Raw genomic sequence first — 27311 nt, 5'->3', positions numbered from 1 at the left:
AAACCAGAATGATGAATTGCAAATGTATTCGTTTATCTACAGATAATAATGTACTTATACATAATAACCTGTAAATAAGAGATTTTTAAATATATTAACTTTTTATATCTCTTGTATTCTTTTCTTATAGACCAGTAATCAAAAATCATAATTTGTTTGGTAAATTTTCTTTTCATTTTTAAATTGCCCTATCCAGGTTGATTAAATATTGATTCTTGAGAATCTAAATAATGAATTTTTTTGCTATAAGAAATGTTTTTTAATTTCGTTTTTTTTAAAGGTGGTATGCTATTTTGTTATGATGTTTCAACATATCAGAGTAAAGATGGCAAACCATTGAATCGGTTGATGGCCAGTAGAGGGCAAAGTTTTAAGCAGATATCACTTGCTCTTGTACATGAGGTAAGTACCTCTGTATTCTTTGCTGCAAGCTCTTCTTTCTTTGTATGTTTTGGGATTTCTCTCCTTTATTTTGTATTTCTGAAATTTACTGTTTGTTGGTAAATACTGATCACTAATAATGTAATTTTTCTTTTATCGTGCTTTTAAAGGCAGCCAAAATAGCTGACCCAACTGAATACTAAAATATTATGATGTAGTTCTGAAAAAAACTGTCATGCTTCCCCTGCTTTCTAACTATTACAGAATAGTGTCTAGAAATTTGGTTTATTTCATCAATTTTTAACTTCAGTTCAGAATAAATATTAAGGTAGTTTTAAAGAAATAATATTACCTGTTTCTTAATTTCAATAGTTTCCAGGCCACCATGTTTATATTTTGTGAGTATTGGGAATTACCAGTGAAAAAAGAAAGTATATAGAAAATTCCTGGTGTTAGCATTTATTTTCCTTTAAGCTACCCCTTTAAAATAAGATTATATGCTGCCATAAAATGATTTGCATGAAATCTGCCCTTGCAGATTGTAGCAGTGGCAGGGGAGAGAGGGAAATTTATATTTTCACTATTTTTAAATTGTTATGCTTATTTATATAAATTAAAATGATTAAACGAATAATAAAATATCTCAGCAAAGAGGTTTATTTTATATAATTCAGACGACATGGATGAATTCTACATTGGTTTTCCCCTTAGTATCTTATTAGTTGGCATGGAGAAGGGAACAATTTGATAACTTCTTGTGTTCTTGAACTGTGTTTTTGGTATTTGAAGGCCAACTAAAAGTATAAGCCTTAATGGGAAGCTATTATCATCCAAAAAATAACCATCAGGAAAGAGTGTTAATGGGAGGGTCAGCAGACAACATCAGATAAATTGAACTAATGGTATCAACACTTATGAGGTGAGAATACAGAAATTCTGTGGGAGTATTGCTTGTATTGTAGGGGGCCTAGAGAATTTCACAGAAGAGATTTTCGGAGTGAATTGGAAGCTCTATTGGACTGAATTAACAAGTCTATGTAGAATTTCAGCTTGGATTCCATCTTCTGCTTACTATAGTACCTTGTTTTCCATGTCCATTTGTAAAACTAGGGTAAGATAAGGAAAGAGCATATAGTTTCTCAAACAGTGTTACAATAAATAGTATGAATTTAAAGAGCTGGTTAGCAACAATAACATTTGCAGTAATAACAGCTAATAATTAGCTTAGGCAGTTTTTAAATTGCTGTACATATGTTAATTTATGTAGTGTGTACATTAGGTACTGTTAACACCGCTGTATAGTGAAGAAAGTTCTGTCCTGAAGTTCACAGAGCTAGAGGTGGCAGAGGCTGGAACTTGAACCCAGGCAGTCTGGGTCCAGAGACCTTGAACTTATGTACTATGCTATAGAGTCCCAGGTCAAGCAGAGAATGTTTTTGGCTATCTTTGGATCCTTTCTAAAATTAACTTCCTTAATCTTTTTGCTTCTAGACTTTTGTTGTTGTTACATCCCATTTGGTATTCTTTCAGGTGATATTTCCCCAAACTCTGCTTTGGTTCCCAATATTCCTCTATTCAGTTTTTGTATTTTAGGTTTTCTTGAGAATTTCAAACATTCACAAAAGCAAAAAGAACAATATAATAAATTCTCATGTATCCATCATCCAGCTTTAACAATTATCAAAATTTTGCTAAACTTTGATTCATCTTTCTTTTTCTGGATTATTAAAAAAAAAAGAAGTCCAAATGTCATGCAATTTATTTATCAGATAAGGACTTTAAAAAGCATTATTTAGGCCATTTTTACATCTAACAATATTAATAATGTTTTTGCATGTCAGGTTTGTTGAAGTATAATTTACATACAATGAAATTCATTCTTTTTATTTTTGGAGTTCTATTAGATTTGACAAATATATACAACCACCGCAATTAAGATATAGAGTACTTACATCACTCCAGAAAGTTCCCTTGTGTCTCTTTGTATTCAACTCTCCCCCACCCCCATTTCCTAGCAGTTGCTGATATGGTTTCTGCTTTTACAATATTGCCTTTTTCAAAATTTATATATGAAATCACAGTACGGAACATTTTGTGTCTAGCTTTTTTCACATGGCATATGCTTTTGAAATTTACCTGTGTCGTTGCATGTACCAATAATTCATTCCTTTTTATTGTTGAGTAGTATTCCATTGTCCGGCAGTGTCCAAATTGTTTATGCATTAACCAGTTGGTGAAGCTTTGGGTTGTTTCTAGTTTTGGATGATTATGAATAAAGCCATTATAAATATTCTAATACGTTTCTGTGTGTGAACATGCTTTCATTTCTTTTGAGTAAATAAATATCCAGAAGTGAGATTGCCAGGTCTTATGCTAAGTTCATGTTTCTGGTTATAAAGAACTGCCATGCTGTTTTCCTAAGTAGCTGTTTTGTTTTTAATTCCTCGCCAGTGCCTGGTATGGTCAATTTTGAAAATTTTAGCCATATTGATCGGTAGGTGCTAGTTTCTCTTTGTGGTAAAATTCACATTTCCTTAAAATCTAGTGATGTTGAGTATCTTTTCATGTGCTTATTTGCCATCAATATCTTTTCTTCCATGAACTGTCTGTTGGGCATTTATTTACTGGTTTGTTGTTTGTTTGTTTTCAAAAGAGAGTTCTTTATATATTCTTATTTAAATCCTTTATGAGAAATGTATTTTACAAATATTTTTTCCCAGTCTGTAACTTGTCTCTCCATTTCCTAAACAAAGTTTATGAAGAGTGCTTTTGTAATATTGAAAAATTCCAATTTACCAAGTTTTTCTTTTATGGTTCTTGCCTTTTGTATAACCTGAGGTCACAAAGATTTTCTGTTTTCTTTTTGTCTTCCTGTTTTTTTCTTATTGCTTTTTTTTTTTTAAATTAGAATTGAAAGTTGTTTATTTGATTGTTCCACTGGGGGCTTGTTGGAGACTGTTCTAGTGTGCTAGCTGCTGAAATGCAACACACCAGAGACAGACTGACTTTTAATAAAAGGGGGTTTATTTAGCTAACGTATAGTTCTTCAGAGAAAAGGCAGCTAACTTTCGACTGAGGTTCTTTCTTACGTGGAAGGCACAGAGTGATGTCTACTTTTCTTTTTTTTTTTTTTAATTACTTTTCATTGGGTACCTGGGAGACTCCACCTGCAGCTGTCTGATTTTCTTTCTCTTCGCACCTCTGGCAAATTGCAGAGTAGGAGGAACCGTATATTCCTACAGAGAAGGAGAATTAATTCCACAACATCAAATGCTAGGAAAAGTGAAGGAACATAAAAATTGAAAAGTGTTTATTTGATTGTTCCACTGGGGGCTTATGGGAGACCTTAGCAAAGGGGAGTTTCTATGAAGTGCTGGAGGTGAGGTCATATTGCATTAGGCTGAGAGGTTGATGTGAGGTGTGTTGGTTTGTTACGGCTGCTATGACAAATACCACACAGTGGGTTGACTTAAGTAGCAGGAATTTACTGTCTTATGGTTTTGGAGGCTAGAAGTCCAATGTCAGGATATAAGCTTACTTTCTAAAAGTCTATAGTGTTCCAGCAATCTTCCATCACACGGAGATCTTTCTTTTTGTGTCAGCTCTCCTGGTTTCTCCTGACTCCTGGCCTGCAGCTTCTACTGGCTGCGAGTTTTATTTTGATTGACTGCGTCCAAATTTCCTCTCTTTTTTTTTAACACAACATTTAGAAATCATTCCATTCTACATATGCAATCAGTAATTCTTAATATCATCACATAGATGTATGATCATCATTTCTTAGTACATATGCATCGATTTAGAAAAAAAAATAGCAAGACAACAGAAAAAGAAAGAAAATGATAATATAGAGAAAAAATAAAAATAAAAATAAAAAATACAAAAATATATAAGAGAAAATAAAAACTATAGCTCAGATGCAGCTTCATTCAGTGTTTTAACATAATTACAATTAGGTAGTATTGTGCTGTCCATTTTTTTTTTCTTTTTTTAGAAATCATACCATTCTACATATGCAATCAGTAATTCTTAACATCATCACATAGATGCATGATCATCGTTTCTTAGTACATATGCATCGGTTTAGAAGAACTAGCAATATAAACGAAAAAGATATAGAATGTTAATATAGAGAAGAAAACTAAAAGTAATAATAGTAAGAACAAAACAAAACAAAACAAAAACCTATAGCTCGGATGCAGCTTCATTCAGTGTTTTAACATGATTACTTTACAATTAGGTATTATTGTGCTGTCCATTTTTGAGTTTTTGTATCTAGTCCTACTGCACAGTCTGTATCCCATCAGCTCCAATTACCCATTATCTTACCCTGTTTCTAACTCCTGCTGAACTCTGTTACCAATGACATATTCCAAGTTTATTCTCGAGTGTCGATTCACATCATTGGGACCATACAGTATTTGTCTTTTAGTTTTTGGCTAGATTCACTCAGCATAATGTTCTCTGGGTCCATCCATGTTATTACATGCTTCATAAGTTTATCCTGTCTTAAAGCTGCATAATATTCCATCGTATGTATATACCACAGTTTGTTTAGCCACTCGTCTGTTGATGGACATTTTGGCTGTTTCCATCTCTTTGCAATTGTAAATAATGCTGCTATAAACATTGGTGTGCAAATGTCCATTTGAGTTTTTGCCCTTAATTCCTTTGAGTAGATACCCAGCAATGGTATTGCTGGGTCGTATGGCAATTCTATATTCAGCTTTTTGAGGAACCGCCAAACTGCCTTCCACAGTGGTTGCACCATTTGACATTCCCACCAACAGTGGATAAGTGTGCCTCTTTCACCGCATCCTCTCCAGCACTTGTCATTTTCTGTTTTGTTGATAATGGCCATTCTGGTGGGTGTGAGGTGATATCTCATTGTGGTTTTGATTTGCATTTCTCTAATGGCCAGGGACATTGAGCATCTCTTCATGTGCCTTTTGGCCATTTGTATTTCCTCCTCTGAGAGGTGTCTATTCAAGTCTTTTTCCCATTTTGTAATTGGGTTGGCTGTCTTTTTGTTGTTGAGTTGAACAATCTCATTATAAATTCTGGATACTAGACCTTTATCTGATATGTCGTTTCCAAATATTGATTCCCATTGTGTAGGCTGTCTTTCTACTTTCTTGATGAAGTTCTTTGATGCACAAAAGTGTTTAATTTTGAGGAGTTCCCATTTATTTATTTCCTTCTTCAGTGCTCTTGCTTTAGGTTTAAGGTCCATAAAACTGCCTTCAATTGTAAGATTCATAAGATATCTCCTTACATTTTCCTCTAACTGTTTTATGGTCTTAGACCTAATGTTTAGATCTTTGATCCATTTTGAGTTAACTTTTGTGTAGGGTGTGAGATATGAGTCTTCTTTCATTCTTTTGCATATGGATATCCAGTTCTCTAGGCACCATTTATTGAAGAGACTGTTCTGTCCCAGGTGAGTTGGCTTGACTGCCTTATCAAAGATCAAATGTCCATAGATGAGAGGGTCTATATCTGAGCACTCTATTCGATTCCATTGGTCGATATATCTATCTTTATGCCAATACCATGCTGTTTTGACCACTGTGGCTTCATAATATGCCTTAAAGTCAGGCAGTGCAAGACCTCCAGCTTCGTTTTTTTTCCTCAAGATGTTTTTAGCAATTCGGGGCACCCTGCCCTTCCAGATAAATTTGCTTATTGGTTTTTCTATTTCTGAAAAATAAGTTGTTGGGATTTTGATTGGTATTGCATTGAATCTGTAAATCAATTTAGGTAGGATTGACATCTTAACTATATTTAGTCTTCCAATCCATGAACACGGTATGCCCTTCCATCTATTTAGGTCTTCTGTGATTTCTTTTAGCAGTTTTTTGTAGTTTTCTTTATATAGGCTTTTTGTCTCTTTAGTTAAATTTATTCCTAGGTATTTTATTCTTTTAGTTGCAATTGTAAATGGGATTCGTTTCTTGATTTCCCCCTCAGTTTGTTCATTGCTAGTGTATAGAAATGCTACAGATTTTTGAATGTTGATCTTGTAACCTGCTACTTTGCTGTACTCATTTATTAGCTCTAGTAGTTTTGTTGTGGATTTTTCCGGGTTTTCGACGTATAGTATCATATCATCTGCAAACAGTGATAGTTTTACTTCTTCCTTTCCAATTTTGATGCCTTGTATTTCTTTTTCTTGTCTAATTGCTCTGGCTAGAACCTCCAACACAATGTTGAATAATAGTGGTGATAGTGGACATCCTTGTCTTGTTCCTGATCTTAGGGGGAAAGTTTTCAATTTTTCCCCATTGAGGATGATATTAGCTGTGGTTTTTTCATATATTCCCTCTATCATTTTAAGGAAGTTCCCTTGTATTCCTATCTTTTGAAGTGTTTTCAACAGGAAAGGATGTTGAATCTTGTCAAATGCCTTCTCTGCATCAATTGAGATGATCATGTGATTTTTCTGCTTTGATTTGTTGATATGGTGTATTACATTAATTGATTTTCTTATGTTGAACCATCTTTGCATACCTGGGATGAATCCTACTTGGTCATGATGTATAATTCTTTTAATGTGTTGTTGGATATGATTTGCTAGAATTTTATTGAGGATTTTTGCATCTATATTCATTAGAGAGATTGGTCTGTAGTTTTCTTTTTTGTAATATCTTTGCCTGGTTTTGGTATGAGGGTGATGTTGGCTTCATAGAATGAATTAGGTAGTTTTCCCTCTGCTTCTATTTTTTTGAAGAGTTTGAGGAGAGTTGGTACTAATTCTTCCTGGAATGTTTGATAGAATTCAGATGTGAAGCCGTCTGGTCCTGGACTTTTCTTTTTAGGAAGCTTTTGAATGACCGATTCAATTTCTTTACTTGTGATTGGTTTGTTGAGGTCATCTATCTCTTCTTGAGTCAAAGTTGGTTGTTCATGTCTTTCCAGGAACCCGTCCATTTCATCTAAATTGTTGTATTTATTAGCGTAAAGTTGTTCATAGTATCCTGTTATTACCTCCTTTATTTCTGTGAGGTCAGTAGTTATGTCTCCTCTTCCATTTCTGATCTTATTTATTTGCATCCTCTCTCTTCTTCTTTTTGTCAATCTTGCTAAGGGCCCATCAATCTTATTGATTTTCTCATAGAACCAACTTCTGGCCTTATTGATTTTCTCTATTGTTTTCATGTTTTCAATTTCATTTATTTCTGCTCTAATCCTTGTTATTTCTTTCCTTTTGCTTGCTTTGGGATTAGTTTGCTGTACTTTCTCCAGTTCTTCCAAATGGATAGTTAATTCCTGCATTTTTGCCTTTTCTTCTTTTCTGATATAGGCTTTTAGGGCAATAAATTTCCCTCTTAGCCCTGCCTTTGCTGCGTCCCATAAGTTTTGATATGTTGTGTTTTCGTTTTCATTTGCCTCGAGGTATTTGCTAATTTCTCTAGCAATTTCTTCTTTGACCCACTCGTTGTTTAGGAGTGTGTTGTTGAGCCTCCACGTATTTGTGAATTTTCTGGCACTCCGCCTATTATTGATTTCCAACTTCATTCCTTTATGATCCGAGAAAGTGTTGTGTATGATTTCAATCTTTTTAAATTTGTTAAGACTTGCTTTGTGACCCAGCATATGATCTATCTTTGCGAATGATCCATGAGCACTTGAGAAAAAAGTGTATCCTGCTGTTGTGGGATGTAATGTCCTATAAATGTCTGTTAAGTCTAGCTCATTTATAGTAATATTCAGATTCTCTATTTCTTTATTGATCCTCTGTCTAGATGTTCTGTCCATTGATGAGAGTGGTGAATTGAAGTCTCCAACTATTATGGTATATGAGTCTATTTCCCTTTTCAGTGTTTGCAGTGTATTCCTCACGTATTTTGGGGCATTCTGGTTCGGTGCATAAACATTTATGATTGTTATGTCTTCTTGTTTAATTGTTCCTTTTATTAGTATATAGTGTCCTTCTTTATCTCTTTTAACTGCTTTACATTTGAAGTCTAATTTGTTGGATATTAGTGTAGCCACTCCTGCTCTTTTCTGGTTGTTATTTGCATGAAATATCTTTTCCCAACCTTTCACTTTCAACCTATGTTTATCTTTGGGTCTAAGATGTGTTTCCTGTAGACAGCATATAGAAGGATCCTGTTTTTTAATCCATTCTGCCAATCTATGTCTCTTGATTGGGGAATTCAGTCCATTGACATTTAGTGTTATTACTGTTTGGATAATATTTTTCTCTAACATTTTACCTTTTGTGTTATATATATCATATCTGATTTTCCTTCTTTCTACACTCTTCTCCATACCTCTCTCTTTTATCTTTTTGTATCTGACTCTAGTGCTCCCTTTAGTATTTCTTGCAGAGCTGGTCTTTTGGTCACAAATTCTCTCAGTGACTTTTTGTCTGAGAATGTTTTAATTTCTCCCTCATTTTTGAAGGATAAGTTTGCTGGATATAGGAGTCTTGGTTGGCAGTTTTTCTCTTTTAATAATTTAAATATATCATCCCACTGTCTTCTAGCTTCCATGGTTTCTGCTGAGAAATCTACACATAGTCTTATTGGGTTTCCCTTGTATGTGATGGATTGTTTTTCTCTTGCTGCTTTCAAGATCCTCTCTTTCTCTTTGACCTCTGACATTCTAACTAGTAAGTGTCTTGGAGAACGCCTATTTGGGTCTAATCTCTTTGGGGTGCGCTGCACTTCTTGGATCTGTAATTTTAGGTCTTTCATAAGAGTTGGAAAATTTTCAGTGATAATTTCTTCCATTAGTTTTTCTCCTCCTTTTCCCTTCTCTTCTCCTTCTGGAACACCCACAACACGTATATTTGTGCGGTTCATATTGTCCTTGAGTTCCCTGATACCCTGTTCAAATTTTTCCATTCTTTTCCCGATAGTTTCTGTTTCTTTTTGGAATTCAGATGTTCCATCCTCCAAATCACTAATTGTATCTTCTCTCTCTTTAAATCTATCATTGTAGGTATCCATTGTTTTTTCCATGTTTTCTACTTTATCCTTCACTTCCATAAGTTCTGTGATTTGTTTTTTCAGTTTTTCTATTTCTTTTTTATGTTCAGCCCATGTCCTCTTCATGTCCTCCCTCAATTTATCGATTTCATTTTTGAAGAGGTTTTCCATTTCTGTTCGTATATTCAGCATTAGTTGTCTCAGCTCTTGTATCTCATTTGAAATATTGGTTTGTTCCTTTGACTGGGCCATATTCTCAATCTTCTGAGCGTGGACAGTTATCTTCTGCTGCTGGCGTCTGGGCATTTAGTCAGAAGCGGCTTGGAAGAGTTCCAGCTGGCCCGGGGTCCGAATGTGGGGAGGGTCGCTGGCCGCCGCAGCCCGGGAAAGCGCCCGTCCGAATTTCCTAGTCGGCCCAGTGCGCGAAGTGTGGCAGGAGGGCGCCAGCTGCAGTGGCCCACCCGGGAGAGTGCATGTTCCCGGGGAGTCCCGGGTTTGGAAGGGCCCCCCACCCCGGTCACCGTTCTCCGCGGCCTGGGGATTTCCGATCCAATTCTCTCAGTTGGTCCGGAGGGCCGCGCGTGGTGTGGTCGCCAGCCGCCGCGGTTTGAGGGGACCGCCTGTCCAATTCTCCCAGCCGGCCCGGGAAGGGGGAAGGGAGTGACTCCGGCCGCTTGCCGCCCCGCCCGGTGAAGCCTGCCCCCCTCGGCGATCTCACCAGAGCGGGTTCTCTCAGCCAGCCAGCCGTTCCTGGATGGGGTACGCTGTCTTTTTTATCTCTGTCGTGGCTTTGGGAGCTGTTCTGTATTGTTTCTACTCCCCTTGTAGCTGTCCTTGAGGAGAAACTAAGATCCGCACGTCTTACTAAGCCACCATCTTCTCCGGAAGTCCTTATTGCTTTTTAAAGTGGAAATATAATTTACATACCATGAATTTATTCACTTAAAGTATACAAATTCAGTGAGTTTTATCATATTCAGAGTTATGCACAAAATAAAATTCAGGATATTTTTATCATTCAAGAAAGAAACCCTATACTCATTAGTGATTACTCCCCATTCCCTCTTTCCTTTTAGCCCCAGGCAACCGTCAGTCTACTTTTTGTCTCTAAAGATTTGCTTATTAATATGTGGAAATTACGTAATAGAAACATATATGTGTGGCCATTTGTGTACTGCTTCTTTCACGTAGCTTAATTTTTTCAAGACTCACCCATGTTTTAGCATACTCAGTACTTCATTCCTTTTTATGGTTGAATGATATTCTGCTGTATGGATAAACCATATTTGTTTATCTGTTTATCAGTTGATGGTTTTCCTATGTTTTCTAATTGAAGTTTTATAGTTTAAAATTTTACGGTTTAGCCTCTGATCCATTTGTAATTTTTATATAAGATACGGGTTATATTAGTTGCAAATACTATCCTTTGTTCACTACATTACCTGGACATCTTTGTTGAAATTCTTTTGCCCATATACTTATGGATTTATTTCTGTATTTAATTATGTTTCATTGATCATTGATCATTGTGCTTTATTCTTTGGCCCAAACCACACTCTGTTGGTCACCATCACTTTACAACAAATCTCTAAATCAAATACTCTAAACAAACTGGAGACAGTTTGTTCTTTTTTTCAATAAAATTTTGGCTCTTCAAAACCATTTACTTTTCTATAAAATTTTAAATCAGCTTTTGCAAACTGAGAAAAACCTGCTGCAATTTTGATTAGAAATGCTTTGAATCTATAGCTCAGTTTAAAGAAGTACTGGCATTTTAACAATTTGAGTCTTTTGACCCATAAGCAAGATATGTATCTCTCATAAATAAATGTATCTCACATAAATAAATGTGTACTTATTTACACATTCTCTGGTTTTTCTCATCAGTGTTTTGTTGTTCTCATATTACAGATCTTGTATATATTTTGTTAGATTTCATAATTATTTTATATCTGTAAGTATTTTGATGCTATTTAGAGACTTTTTTTTTAGTTTTAATTTCCAGTTCACTGCTAATATATAAACATAAAATAGATTTTTTTCTATGGCCTTTCTAAACTTATTTATTTGTTCTTATTCTATATACGTATTTTATAGATTCTCTTTGAATTTCATTGTAATATTGTATATGAGTAAATATTGTTTTAAATTTTTCTATCTGGTCAGTATGCCTTTTATTTCTTTTTCTTGCCTCATTTCCCTATCTGGAAGCTTCAGTACAGTGTTGAATAAGAATGGTAAAAGCAGACATTCTTATCCTCATTCACAGTCTTGGGGGAAGGCATTCAGTGTTTCACTGTTAAGTAGGTTGTTACTTAATAAGTTTCGTTATATTCCTAAATTGCTGAGTGTTTTTATCAGAATGGCTGCTGAATATTGTTTTGTCAAATATTTTTCCTGTATTTATTGAGATGATGATATGTTGTTTTTTTTAGTTTGTTGATATTATGAATTATATTTAGATTTATTTTCTAATGTTGAACCAGTACTACATTCCTAAGAGAAACTCCGATTGGTTGTCATGTATTATCCTTTTTATATATTGCTGGCTTTGGTTTGCTACTTATTTTGTTAAGGATTTTTGCATTTATGCTCATGAGATATATTGTTCTGTAGTTTTCTTGTAATATCTTTGTCTAGTTTTATTATTAGGCTAATGCTGTCCAAATGAAGTGAGTTGGCTGAAATTCCCCTCTCTTCTATTTTCTTGAAGAGTGTGTCTAAAAATTGCTAGTGCTTTTTTTTCCTTAATGATGTGGTAGGTAATGATGTTTTCCATTAAAACCATCCAGGTCTAGAGTTTTCATTAGATAATATTTGTGACTGATTCAATTTATTTTCTTATATGGACTATTCATATTATCTATCATCTATCCATCTCTCTGTCTATGATCTATCAATCCCTATTTGTCCTGAAGGGGGAATCTATATGTCACAGGAAAGCATCCATGGCAGTTAGCATCTATTTCCTTCATTAAAATGTAAACCTCATAAGATCAGGAAGTTTGTTTTATTCAGTCACTCCAATGGCTATTATGCCTCACATATAGTAGGCTTTTGATAATTATTTGCTAAATTAATGATTTTAATCCTTTCTAAACATGGATGTGTCATATAATCAATATGTATTGCTAATAGGATAGTTTCCTTTTTTCCAGAAATATTAATTGATGGTATATTAAGTAATTGATGGGGTCTTACTAAAATATGAAATATTATTGTCTTTTGAACAAGCCCTTGTTTTAATTTGCTAAAGCTGCCAGAATGCAACACACCAGAGATGGATCGGCTTTTAATAAGGGGATTTATTTAAAAATTTATAATTCTTCAGAGGAAAGGCAGCTAGCTTTCATCTGAGTTTCTCTGTCATGTGGAAGGCACCTGGTCATCTGCTGCCCTCTCTCAATGCTTCTGGGTTCCCATGGCCTTCCTCAAGGTGATTCCTTCCTGCATCTCCAAATGTCTGGGTTGAGCTGCAAGTGCTGAGATGAGTATGCTCAGCTACTTGGGTTATGTTCTGTTGAGCTCTCTTCTGACCTCTCTCTTTTAAGCCTCCAGCTAATTAAACATCAGTCATTGGGGAAGGCACTTGCCTTAGCCGATTGCAGATGTAATCAGCCAAAGATGAATTTTATATGCTGATGATTCAAATCTACTGAAACAGAACAGCAGGACATCATCACCTGGCCAAGCTGACACCTCAACCTAATACCACAGCCCCTATGTAATATTTTGTGTTGTTATTCATTAAAATGGTTTTAGTGGATTGAATTGTGGCCCCCAAAGAGATGTGTTTTCCCAGAACCTATGAATGTGATGTTACTTGGAAAATGGGTCTCTGTGTATGAAATTGAGCTAAGAGTATCAAGAGGAGATAATCACTGATGATGGTGAGCCCTAAATCCAGTGATGGTGTTCTTATAAGAAAAAGGTCATGTGAAGACACACAGCACAGAACAGAGAATGATGTGAAGATGGAGACAGAAACTGGAGTCATGCATCTTCAGGCCAATGGTTAAGCCCTCCCTTTCCCCAAAGATTGCTTACCCCTATAGGATATTCTGTAGCCTTTGCAATGCCTGTAATTACAGGTGAGTTGAGTGAGTGAGTGAATGAATGGGTGGGAGCCTTTATTTTGAATGTGCAGATGTTCTGCTCTTTATATATGTATATACTTTTTTTTTTCTACATGGGCAGGCATCAGGAACTGAACCTGGGTCTCCAGCATGGCAGGTGAGAATTCTGCTTGCTGAGCTGCTGTGGCCTGCCCTAAAATATAATATATATATGCGTGTGTGTGAGCCCTAAATCCAGTGATGGTGTTTTTATATTTTAACTTTTTACCTTGAAATTCTTTCAAACATACAAGACAGGTACAAAAGGATACAGACCTTATACAAAGAACTCCAATATTACGACTACCCTGTTCCCACCCCCAGATATCCAGATCCACCAATTTTAGCATATTGTCAGATTAGCTGTTTCATTCTATCTGTTCATCTGTCTGTTAGTCCATTTACTGAAAACTGAGTGTCAGTTGTATTCATCATGCTCCTTGAACACTTAATACTGCCATTTAGTATACTCCTTGAACCAAGATCTTAGGAAAGAATCTTAAGTGTGGTTAACAAGTTCAAGAAATATAACATCAATATAAAGTTTATAGTCTATATTCCAATTTTTTCATATGTCTCAGTAATGTTGCTTTGAGCCTCTTCTCCTCCTTTGCTAGATCTCATCCAGGCCCATGTGCTTCATTTTATTGCCATTGTTTCTTAGTTGCTATCTCTCTCTCTCTCTCTTTCTTTTTTTTTTTTTTTTTAATTGTGGTAATATATATGTAGCATAAGCTTTCTCAACTACTGCCATGTATACCATTCATTGGGGTTCATCACATTCACAATTCTGCAGTACCCTTCCCACCTTCCATTACTAAAACTTTCCCCTCTCTCCGGACAAAAACCCTGCACCCATTATACATTAATTCCCCTCTCCCACTTCCCCACTCCTGGCAAAATGTACTATTAATTTTTTGTCTCTGTGAGCTTGTATATTCTCTGAAATTTTCTTTGTAGTTACCATGGGGCTTAGATTTAACATTCTAAATATAACCATCTTGTTTGCTTTGATACCAATTTAGCTTCAATAGTATGCACAACCCATGTTCCTATATCCCTCTCTCTTCCCACCTTTATGTAGCTTATGTAAACACAAATTATATAAACACAAATTATATAGTTTAATGTAAACACAAATTTCAGGTTTACATATTTTGAGTCCTGTGCTGGTTTGAAAGGAAGTATGCCCCTAAGAAAAGCCATGTTTTAATATAAATCCCATTTCATAAAAGTAGAACAATCCCTGTTCAATACTGTATGTTTGAAACTGTAATGAAATCATCTCCCTGGATGATGTGATTTAGTCAAGAGTGGTTGTGAAACTGGATTAAGGGACGACATGTCTCCACCCATTTGGGTGGATCTTGATTAGTTTGTGAAGTCCTATAAAAGGAAATATTTTGGAGAATGAGAGATTCAGAGAGAGTAGAATGCAATAGCCATGAGAAGCAGAGTCCACCAGCCAGCGACCTTTGAAGATGAAGGAAAATGCCTCCCCGGGAGCTTCACGAAACAGGAAGCCAGGAGAAGACGCTAGCAGATGATGCCTTGCTCACCACGTGTCTTTCCAGATGACAGAGAAACTGTGACTGTGTTCATCTGTGCCTTCTCATTTGAGAGAGAAGCCCTGAACTTCATTGGCCTTCTTGAACCAAGATATCTTTCCCTGGATGCCTTAGATTGGACATTTCTGTAGACTTGTTTTAACTGGAACATTTTCTCAGACTTAGAACTGTAATCCAGCAACTCATTAAATTCTCGTTTTTAAAAGCCATTCCGTTTCTGGTATGTTGCATTCCAGCAGCTAGCAAACTAGAACAAGTCCCAAACCACTAATCTTTAAATTTTATGCATTTGACTTTTAGATCCTATAGGAAGTAAAAACTGGAGTACAGACACCAAATACAATAATTTTAGCATTTATATTTACTCCTGTCATTATCCTTACTGGACATCTTTTTTTCTTTGTGGGGCTTTGAGCTATTATTTGTTGTCATTTCCTTTCAACTTGTAGAACTCTTTCACATCTCTCACGTGGCTCGGTCTAGTGGTGATGAAGTTTCTCAGCTTTTCTTTATCTGGGAATATTTTTATCTCCCCGTTTTTGTAAGACAGTTTTGCTGGATATAGACTTCTTTGTTTGCAAATTTTTGCTCTCAGCACTTACGAATATGTCATCCTACTGCCTTCTTGCCACCATGGTTTTCGATGCGAAATTTGCCCTTAATCTTATTGAAACCCCCTTGTTTGTGACATGTTGCTTCTCTCTTATGGCTTTCAGTATTCTCTCTTTAATTTTGATATTGTCTTTGTGTTCATCTGTTGTTTTCTGATTTCCTTTAGTGCTTTGTCCATATATTCTTTTAGCTGTTTGAACATATTTAGGACTGTATTTTAAAAGTCTTTGTTATGTCCCAGGTGGTCTTCCTCATTGATAGTTTCAAACACCCTAATCTTGTCCTTTGTCTGAGCCATCACTTCCTGTTTTTTTGTATGCTTTTTGACCTTTTTATGTTCTTACCTTTTGTTAAAACCTGGATGTTTGTAGTAATTTAAGCTTGTATCCAGGTAGTCATGACAGAGTTTTCTGGAGGATGAGGAGCAGGAGGAGCAGAAGGAGGGAGGAAAATTCCTTTCACAGTCCTTACAGATTCAGCCATGCAGGTGCTCTCCTTCAGGCTTATCCATACAGTGAGTTTAGAGAATAGCTCCAGGCTAAAGTTTGGGGTTCTCCCAGATTCTTTCTGGGCAAGTCCAAGTGGCCCTGATAATTCCCTCATTTACATGGTTCCAAATGTCCTGCCTTCCCTAGGAAAGAGTTTCTTCATCTTCTTGGGCTCTGCACTGTGTGTCCTACAGCCAGCAGTCCTTTGTACCAGGCAGCATAAGTTAACTGCTCTCCCACAGCATTCTGTAGGAAGGTTTTGTGAGTGGCCTTCCACATGCAGGGCAAGTTCTGTGACAGTGAGTCCCTCAGACAGATTGGACCAGGCATATACGCACACCAGGGTTACTGTGTTTCCTCTGAAACCGGGACTTCAGAGCCATGTTAGGAGCATGGGTTGATTCTGCACCAAGCTGGTATGGGATAGAAGAGGGGCACCAGGTATCCTACCACTTTTAAATAGCTTTTTTTTCTTTTCATTTGACACTTGCCATTTTCCTACAGTCATTAAACTGTTTTCTGAAACTTTGGGAAAGATAGTTCTGACAGTTCTTGCTGGTTTTACAATGCTTCTTTGAAGGGATGAAGCTCTGAAGTATCTCATTCCACTATCTTGATTGGGGTAGGGTTTCTGCTGTTTATATTAAGATCTAGTAATTGTTAATAGTTCATGAACTTTAGGTTAGTTAAATCAAGTAATTTTCAATGCCTTGGAACTATTTAATGAAATCGGTAATGGATCCTTTTAGAAAGTGTTATTTTCCTTTCTTTTTGAAAAACCTTTTTTCTTCATTGATTTTTCCCTAAGGTTGGCTCTCCCATATTACATTTGAAAGACTCACTGGTCAAATTCTGATTTGGGGTTTGGTCTGATATACCATGAGTAGGTCTGCTTAATTATTATCCTGTTTAAGTTCTCTAAAACTGAAGACCTCTTTCTCTTTCTTTGCTTCTTTGAACAGGTATGACCTAGGGGGTCATTTCAGGTCTCCTAGGGTTTCTCCAGTCCTAAGTGATGCTCTCTTTTGCTCTGATTTATAGTTACTACTTTTTATCCTGAGATTCATTTGGCACCTATGATGAAGAAGCTGAAGTTGAGTGACAGTTTCTGTCCCTAAAATGTGGTTCCCGTCCTAAAATACTTTGGCATTTCTAGTTCTTTCCTGGCACTGTCACCTAAGTGGCTGATGCTGATTTGTCCCTAACTGAGAATGGCAATCTTGCTTCATTATTTCATCTATGGTTGAGCACATGCAAGTTTTCCTGATCCTACTACTACTACCACCCAGCCATATTTCTGCTTCAACATTAGATATTGAGCTCATCTTTTTCATTTTTATTTGGTGAAAGCTATTCTAGCTTATTGGCAGCACTACTCTGAATGAAATCTTTGCTTTTATCCTAGTTTTTTTTTTTCATTTTTTCAGCGAACATCATTTTATTCTTTTTTTGCATTATATATTAATTTTGGTGGTTTTTCTGCCTTTAAATTTTTTTCCCGCATATCCTAAGGCATGTGTGATATAATTCATCATTTGTAATGTAAGAAGTATATTTACCTTTTCCTTTCAGTTCTGCTTCATTTTAAAACATATTTCTTATGAAGAACATAGAATGGTGTTATGTAAGGTGAAACAGTTGGATAAAAATTCTGAATAATAATATGGAAAAAATGGTATCTGTGCTTATTACACATTCCCTCTAGAAAACACTGTGTAAAAGTATGGTTTGCTGTATTTTAGATACTCCATAATTACTATGTGATGTAAGTTGTTATGGTAACTGGGTTGTTCCCCCTCCTATTAAGTAACAGAGTAAATGATTGCTTGAGATGTGGTTGAGTTGTCAGCTTTCAAGCTAATATTATTCTGATGGAGAAAGAGAGGAAGGGGTGGGGGAAGGTGACTAGAGAGAGAGGGAGAGAGAACAAAAATGAGAGAATAAGTGAGAGTGGGAGAGAGAGAGTCTTAAATGTCCAGAAATCACAAAGAGATGAGTGTCATTTTACTTTTAAAATGTATCATAGGAATAAACAACATTTTTATTAGCAGAAAATTAAAGCCAGTTATTTCTTATGTATAAACAATGGGGCATTGAGTGTCTGTGGGAGTCTCAAAAAACTAAGTACAAATGGTTTTTCTTCTGGGAATGTGGGAGAAGTTTTGTGTGTGTGTGTGTTTGTGTGTGTGTGTGAGATAGTATAAAATGTAGTGGCTCAGCTCAGTAGTAACTGAAGTTAAATACTTTTGTTCTTTTGATCATTATATATATTTATCTGGAGTGCCTGAAAAATGCCTTATTGTATGAGATTGGGATTAAAAAATTAATGACAAATATTTAATTTACCTAGTCTTTTTTATCACCTAAGAAAGACTCTAATTTCCTCCAGTTTTTCTTTTAAAACCTGAATGATCTTTTTCTTATTTATTTTTGCCTTCTGCATACATTATCTTCCTTTAGTTTGACAATCAAACAACCTCACCAAAAGTTTTTCTTACTTGTTGTTTTAGTGTCCTAGGCTCCTGAAAGCAAATCCCATGAAATGGGTTGACTTAACAAGGGGAATTTATTAGCTTACTATTTTGAGGCTGAGAAAGAAAAGTACAAATCAAGGCATAATCAAGTTGATGCTTTCTTTCTAAAGATGGCTACCAGCCATCCTTGACCTCTCTGCCACATGGCAAGGGACTTGGCAGCATCTGCTGGTCTTTCTCTTCTCTTCTGGTTTTTGTTGCTTTCACCTCCTTGCTTCTGTGGCTTTCTCTCTGTGTGTCCATCCTGTTTATAAAGATGCCAGTAAGAAGATTAAGACCCATCTTAACTGAAGTAGCCTAATCAACAGATCTTACTTACAATGGATCCACACCCACAGGAATGGATTAACTTTAGGAATGTGTTTTTTAGGGTACATACAATTTCAAACCACCACACTTGGGTTTGTAGTTTTTAAGGAAAAGACTGTTAAAATGGGTATTTTCTTATAAATGGAATGAATGGATATTTGTTAAAATCACCCAAGAAGCAAAAAGCATATTCTAATTTCTGAGCAATGTATTCCGAGCAGTATATTAACTAATAGTCATGTAGTCCCTTCAGGCGAAACATATATCTGTGTTTTAAGATTTTGCTTTGTAACTCAATGTATTTTTATCTAGTATTAAACCCATCCTAGCTAAAACATGTTAGACATGCTTTTATAAAATTTCAAATGTCTGTGTATGCTGCAACTTGTATTTGTGTTCACCTATTTCTATTTTAAAACTTTTCTAACATTGTATTTAGGACTGGTTGAAAAATTGAACATTATAATTTTCGGTGATTACTTGCTTATGACTGTATGGTTTTCATGTGGCAAGAATTTGTCTTAAAGTGATTGTTGTACACTTAATTCAGTTAAACTCAGCAGATACTTATTGAATACTTATATATTCATGGTATGGATTATTGGATGAATAAACATAATCTCAGTCTTTAGGATTGTATGAGAATAAGGTCTATATACAAATCATATGAGAGGGAATATATTGAGAGTAACAGAAGAAGCACATTGTTTATTGGAAGTATAGAGGGGGAAGAAATTATTTCAGTAGTACAACTGAGAGTAAGAAAAGGTAGATATAGCAGTGAGCCCAAAGGTCCAGAACAGTATAGCACAGGTTTGGGAATTGGTTTGTAACCCAATTCACACAGAATACAGGTTAAATGAAAAAAAGAAGAGAAAGAAATCAAATGGGGAAAATTGGTTGGGGATCTTGGCCAGCAGAGTTCTTATAAGAGAAGAAATTGTTTCTGAAAACAAATGGCATACTTTTGATTCTAAAAGATGTTGAGCATTTCTTTAATGTATCATTAAAGGTTTTTGAAAAGTAGTTTTGATTTAATAAATGGTATCAGCAGTATTTAGAGGATGGGCCAGAAGAAGGAAAGATTTTAGGCTGTTAGGATATCAGGTGGTCTCATAGTAATCTAGACAGGAATTAGTCAAGACTATAGCAGTGAGGAAGAAAGTAGGGACAAGTATAATACACATTTCAGAAGTGGTCTTGGCAAGGAAGAAGTTCGGTCAGGATAAATTGAAAGTTTCAAAGCTAAGTGGCTGGAATATTGATTGTTGATACTGATAGAAACAGGAAAGATAAGAGGTAGAGTGGATTTTGAATGTTGATGACAAAGAATACAGAGTGTAATAGGAGGTAGGAGGTGAGAGTTTGAGAAGTATTTATTCTAAAAGTCATGATTTTAAAACTGTGTGGTTTTTTTTTTAATGTAGAAAGTAGTACCTATTTAGGAAGACTATCTAAAAAATGTAAGCTTATAAAGTTTATGGATTGATCACATGGTAGTTGATTTTTAAAATTTTTAATTTATTTTCTATTTCTATTTTTTTTAGCATTTATTAAATTGTAAAATACAACATATATGCAAAAAAGCAATAAATTTCCAAGTGCATTTTAACAAGTACTTATAGAACAGATTTTAAAGTTTTGTATGGGTTGCAGTTCCATGATTTTTCATTTTTCCTTCTAGCTGCTCTAAGACACTGGAGACCAAAAGAAATATCAATATAGTAATTCAGCAGTCATACTTGTTAAATCCTATCATCTCTGTTATAGTCCTCCTTCTATCTTTTTTTGTGAAAAAATGATGTTTGTACAGAAAAGCAATAAATTTCAAAGTACATTGCAAAAATTAGTTGTAGAACAGATCTCAAAATTTGGTACGGATTACAATTCCACAATTTTTGGTTTTTATTTCTAGCTACTCTAAGATACTAGAGACTAAAAGAAATAACGATATAATGATACAGTACTCATACTCATTTGTTAAACCCTACCTTTTCTGTACAACTCCACCATCACCTTTGATCTTTCTCCCACTCTTTATTTGTGCTATGTATTTGTGCTATGCCCATTCTAGCTTTTTCATGTTGGAAGTGGATTTCAATAATATAGGATAGGGATGGAACTACTTGATGTTCCGGAGAGGCTGGCCTCTCTGCATTTCAGAACTTATCCAGTCTGGGGATCTATCTGGAAGTGTTAGTATCCTGGAAACTTACCTTAGTGCATGCAACCTTTGTAGAATCTTCTGTTACCCTAGATATTCTTTAGGATTGGCAGGAGTGGTTGTGGTTGTGGTTTGGCAAGTTATGATAGGTAGCGATGTCTAACTGAAGCTTGCATAAGAGTGACCTCCAGAGTAGCCTTTTGACTCTATTTGAATTCTTTCAGCCACTGATATCTTAGTTGTTGTTTCTTTTTCTACTTTTGGTCAGGATGGCATTGTTGATCCCATGTGCCAGGGCCAGGCTCATCCTGGGAGTCATCTCCCAAGCTGCTAGGGAGACTTTCACCCCTGGATATCATGGCCCATGTAAGGAGGAGGGCAATGATTTCACTTGCAGAGTTGGGCTTAGATAGAGAGGTCACATCCGAGCAACAAAAGAGGTCCTCTGGAGGTGACTCTTAGGCATACCTATAGGTAGGCTAAGCTTCTCTGCTACATATATAAGCTTCACAAAAGCAAGCCTCAAGATCAAGGGCTGGGCCTATTATCTTGGGTGTTCCTAATGTTTGACACAGTATCAGGGATTTCCCTGGTGGTAAAGTTTGAGTTTCATATTTTTTCTCTGATCCTTCAAGGGACTACCAATACGTTTTGATTGTAGATATTCTGGCATGTATCTAGGTATCACCTTAAGCTATACAGGATTAAAGGCCCTAATTCTTATTCTGTGCTCCCTGTGTTTGAATTGTTTAAATTACTTATACAGACAGGTTGAGTTAGATTATATACTACAGAAATTTTAGGTTCTGGACAAAATAAAACTTTCTTCCTTTGGTCTCAAAGAGTGGATGAGGTTCTAAAATATAGACAATGTTTTCCTTACCCCTGTATTCTGAATTACCTTAATCTGACTAGATCAGCTTCATTTTTATCTCTAAATACCAGGTGATACATATATAAAACAGCCTTAAAACTATGTGTGCTTTGTTTTATTTTTGTTGGGAAATGATTGGGAAATAATTCACATATAGAAAATTTCTCTCCCTTTAGCGTATAGTTGTATGAAGTTTGGCCACCACAATCAAGATACAGAACAGTTCTAAATACTCTAGAAAAAATTCCCTCATGCTCTTTTGTAGTTGACACTTCCCCCTACCCTTATCTCCTGGCAACCACTGATTTCTTTTCCGTCCTTATAGTTAAAATTGTATTTTAAGAGTTCTAGGGACCACAACAATGTAGAGTTGGATGACTGTGTAGGATGGACTTTAAGCCCCCAACCTTTGTCCTCACTTCATCTAGACAAGTTTTGCACCTGTGGTATCTGTTTTATAAGTTGGCATTTTATTTAAAATTGTATTTGGGGTGGGATGGAGGATGAAGGGAAAAAGTTCTTAGCTAAATATTTGAAAAGTATTATTCTGCAGTGTTACTTCTATGAACCTGAGACCCCATCCACCTCTTACCTGGTGTGATGGTTAAGTTCATGTGTTAGCTTGGCTAGATTATGGCCTCTAGTTGTTTGATCAAACAAGCACTGGCCTGATTGTTACTGTGATGGTATTTTGTGGATTTAAATCATTATTCAGTTGATTGTATCTATAATCAACAAAGGAGATTGCTTTCGGCAATAAGATAAGAGAAGTCTTATCAAGTTAGTTGAGGGCCTGAAAAAGAGAACTGATGATTTCACCAGTCTTCTAGTTTGCAAGCTGCTGGAATGTGATATACCAGAAATGGAACAGCTTTTAAAACGGGAATTTATTAAGTTATAAGTTTTCCATAATAAGGCTGTGAAAATGTCCAAATTAAGGCATTCAGGGAAAGATACCTTGGTTTAGGGTATCTTTCCCTGAATGTTTCAGTAATGTTTATTAAGTTATAAGTTTTCCATAATAAGGCTGTGAAAATGTCCAAATTAAGGCATTCAGGGAAAGATACCTTGGTTTAGGGTATCTTTCCCTGAATGTTTCAGTAATGTTCAGGGTTTCTCTATCAGCTAGAAGGGCACATGGTGACATCTGCTAGCTTTCTCTCCAGGAGTCTTCAACAGGTTCTCCTGGGCTCTGTTCTGTTGGCTCTGTCGGTTCTGGTGGCTCTAAAGCTTTTTCCAAAATAGTTCCCTCCTTTAAGTCCTAACTTAGAGGACTCCAGTTAGCAATCCCACCTTGAATGGGTGGAGACATATATCCAAGGAAACCATCTAATCAAAAGTTACCACCACAATTGGGTAGGTCACATCTCCATGGAAACATTAAGCAATATGGAATGAGGATTAATGGACTTGGCTTTTCTGGGGTACAAACAGTTTCAAACTAGCACAGGCAGTCAGGAAGGAGAATTTCTATCTGCACTTTAGCCAGCCAGCTTTCCTGGGGAATTCATTGAAACTTTTATCAGATTTCCCAACTTGTGGTCTGCTTTAACAAATTTGGACTTGCCAGTCCCCACCCACCTGATCCTATTCCTATAATAAATCTCTTAATAATACACACACACACATATACACGTGTGTACATATATATACATATATGCACATATACATATATACATATACATGTATCCTGCCAGTTCTGTTTCTCAGGAGAAACCTACAGTTGGGTTATTGTAGTAGCTTCTGAGTAGGTCCTCCTGCTTTGACCTTTCCCCCCTACGGTCTATTCTTAACATATCAAAATGATTCTTTGACTGTGTAAATTAGATCATGTCATTCTTCTTCTCAAATCTTGTAATGGCTCCCCGCTCCCCTTTTAGTAAGAGGAAAAGCAAGTCTTGAAATGCTACCTAGAAGGCCCTACATTATCTAAGTCATTGTTTCTTCTCTCATTGCACTCTCTCTTTGCTCACTTCATTCTAGTTACAGTGGCCTTTCTTTTCCTCAAACATATCGGCCATGCACCCACCTAGGACCTTTGCCTTACCTTATTTTTTATATCTTCACCCCTTTTCAGGTTTTTGCTTCACCTCCTCAATGAGGGCTATCCTGACCATCGTATTTAACTCTGTAATTTGCTCCCATCCATAACCTCACCTCGTTATACCCTAAACCTTCTTGCCTTGACCTTCCTTGCTCTACTCTTACTTTTCTCATGGCACTTATCACCTTCTCACATACTATATGATTTAGCTATTTATTATCTATATCTACAAAGAACATAGGCCAGAATCTGGAACATAGTAAAAGTTCAATAAATAAGTTTTCAATAAAAAGTGAATGAATTTACACAAACTTTTAAAGAGAAGATAAAGAAGGCTATTAACTGCGTTCTTTAGGAAAAAATTGATAACGATGGATTAGTATGAGTAAAGAATTAGTATCAAAATACCCACTGTAAGTATTTGAGGGAGAAGGAGAATGGGCACAATAACTATAATCTTTTAAGAAGTTTGATGTTGGCAGAATTAAGAGATCTGGGTTTGTGAAATGCACGAAGGGTTATTATAGCTTGGAGCAAACTCGAACATACCTGGATGCCAAAGCCAGTGGAGTTGAACTGTTGAGAGATCCAGATAAAAGAAATAATATTTGACAGAACAAGATCTCTTAGTTTTTGTGAGGAAGAGTCAAAGGCTCTAGTGCAGGGTGAGTTCTGAACCAAGGTGTACTGGTTTGAAGCTCTATGTATCCCAGAAAAACAGGCTCTTTAATCTATTCTGTGGGTTTAAACCCATTACAAGTAGGCTTTTCTGATGAGGTTATTTCAGTTAAGGTGATCCCATTTCAATCAGAATGGGTCTTAACCGTATTATTAGAGTCCTTTATAACAGAATGAAATTCAGGCAAGACAGAGAGAACCACAGAAGGAAGAAGCTGAAAGCAAAGGAATCTGGAAGAAAAGGGAGAGCAAGAGGCATCACCATGTGCCTTGCTATGTCACAGAGGAGCCAAGGATCCCCAGCAGCCAGTCTTGGGGAAAAAAGGATCACCTTTGATTATATCTTGATTGGACATATTCCTGGCCTTAAAACCATGAATCAATAAATTCTCATTGATTAACCTGACCCATTTCATTGTATTGCTTTGAGCAGCCTGGGAAATGAAAACATAGGAAGAATCATTTTTTTTCTCTGAGGGAGGGGGTAAGATGAGGAGAAAAGGGAGGCAGATTTGAGATCATGAAGGAAAATATCAGTAGATATTTCCTGGTGCAGGCAAAAGACAACTGGCTGGCAAATCAAGAGTCATGGCTTCTGTCCCTAAAACTACTCTCTGTGTATTATTAGGAATATCACCCAAGGTGACAATGCCAAGGATATTGAAGTAGTCAATTGCTAAGATGTCTTCAAGCTCTCTATTCAGTGATCTTTTACTTGATTAGCATTTTATTTATTTGGCCAAGAGGTATTAATTTGGTAATTTAACCTAGAAAGACAGTTGTAGAATTGATCCTAGTGAATCTTAATATTTTTCTGTTTGTGACACATTTGCATACTTTTAGAATTTTAGGTTATGTTCCTCAGTGATTAAAAGACAGCACCACAGGTTTAAAGGAATTTTAAGCAGGGCAAGATGGCAACAGGGAGGTATAGAATTTAGTTTGTCCAGAGCAGCTAGTCAATAGCCAGGAACAGTACAGAAGAACTGCTGGGGGAACATCAGTGACCAGACAGACACACAGCATACACCAGCCTGGACCAGGTGGAACATTTAAACTCCTATGCAGAACTGTAAGTCCCCAAAGCCACGGAGGCTGGTACCCCTTCCCCACAGCTACAGCAGACTGGTTCCCCAAGGGAAAAGAAACAGACTTTACTAGCAGCAAGGGCTTAGCTCATCTAAGCTCTAATTGCTGAATTAATTAACAAATTCTGCCTAATAAAAACAGGCCCCCCAGCATGGATAAACCTGGAATAAGCATTAAAGGAACTAGGAGTTTTTGCCCCAGTAGAGAGGAGATATGGCTGACAGGAAAAAAAAGAAAGAAAGAAAGAAAGAGATTAAAAAATAACAGGCTTTTTGAGTTGAACAGCATAAAAAACTGGAAAAAGGCTGGACCCCAAGAAAAGGAGGCATATAGAGCCTGGAGATACATACAGCCACGTACCAACTTAAGCTCTTGATTGACAAACTGAAGGAGCAGTGGTCCAGCTCTGAAACAGTCCCCCTCTCCTGCTTTTTTCCCCTACTCCTTAAAAAGCTCATTAGATAGAACTGGAAACACTCTCAAGATCCAGCACTGTCCCAGGGAAGGGCAGAATTAAGCTTGTTTGAGAGACAAAATAACTAGCCAGGTGAAAGAAGTTAATTCCCTAAAGGGTGTATCTTCCCCAAGAGAAAGTTGGGGTCCAGCTCAGGTGGAATTCCTCCTTCTGGGAATTTAGGCCCCAGGGAATGGAAAACAGAAGCAACTAAAGTCCCCCTGCTGCTGCAGCCTTGGTCTCAAGCATGCTTCTGTCAGGGAGAGTCTGCTGAAATTAAAGGTACCACATCACTCTAAGACGATGGGAAGCCATAGGCAAACAGGTGCCACATGGTGGGCAGGTAGGAAAAGCAGAGTCTTGAGGCTTCATAGGAAAGTCTGACAACCTCCTGGGTCTCGCTGTCAGGGAAAACTGATGCTAGCTACTTTTTTCTCCTGAGATGTAGGCCTGTCTGGTCTGGGAAAACATGACTGTGATCTATATCTGAGGAGACCCTCAAAAAAAAAAAAAAAAAAAAAGGCTCTATATAGACAGGGCAAGAAACAGAAAAACAAGAGCTGAAACTTCTGCTCAATTAAACAGAACCTATGCTAGGAATCTAGAATAACTTGAACTGAATGTCAAAGAATATATAGAGAACAAGGTTGTCCGGCAAGAAAATCCCAGGTAAAAGAATGAAAATAACCTCCAGAATGAACTAATTAAGGAAATCAAATGCCTAGATGCTAACAAATAATGAGTTAGACTAGGAAAATTGAGGATATGGCCCAGTCAAAGGAACAAATCAACATTTCAAATGAGATACAGGAGTTGAACCAACTAATTCAGAATGTTCGAATGGACATGCAAAATCTCATCAAAAACCAAATCAACAAGTTGAGGGAGGAAAAGAACACATTGGGTGAAGAAAAATTTGAAAGTTTGAAAAACAAACCGCAGAACTTATGAGAATGAACAACACAATGGAAGAGATTAAAAAAAGATGTAAACCTACAACAATAGATTTGAAGAGGTAGAAGAAAGAATTAGTGAACTAGAGGATTATACATCTGAAATCTTGTA

General features: G+C 36.4%; 1 protein-coding gene across 5 annotated transcripts in view; it reads left to right on the top strand.

The window, feature by feature from the left end:
• The window catches only part of FOCAD (focadhesin), a 415741-nt gene that overhangs the window by 269862 nt on the left and 118568 nt on the right, over positions 1-27311 (top strand). For all 5 annotated transcript variants that reach the window (XM_077148045.1, XM_077148042.1, XM_077148044.1 and 2 more), the window contains one exon: positions 281-402. In XM_077148045.1, the coding sequence (XP_077004160.1) occupies positions 281-402 (122 nt within the window). The remainder of the gene's footprint in view (positions 1-280; positions 403-27311) is intronic.

Source organism: Tamandua tetradactyla, chromosome 2 (assembly GCF_023851605.1).
Source record: "Tamandua tetradactyla isolate mTamTet1 chromosome 2, mTamTet1.pri, whole genome shotgun sequence".
Lineage (NCBI taxonomy): Eukaryota > Metazoa > Chordata > Mammalia > Pilosa > Myrmecophagidae > Tamandua > Tamandua tetradactyla.
This window is presented reverse-complemented; position numbering and strand designations above follow the sequence as displayed.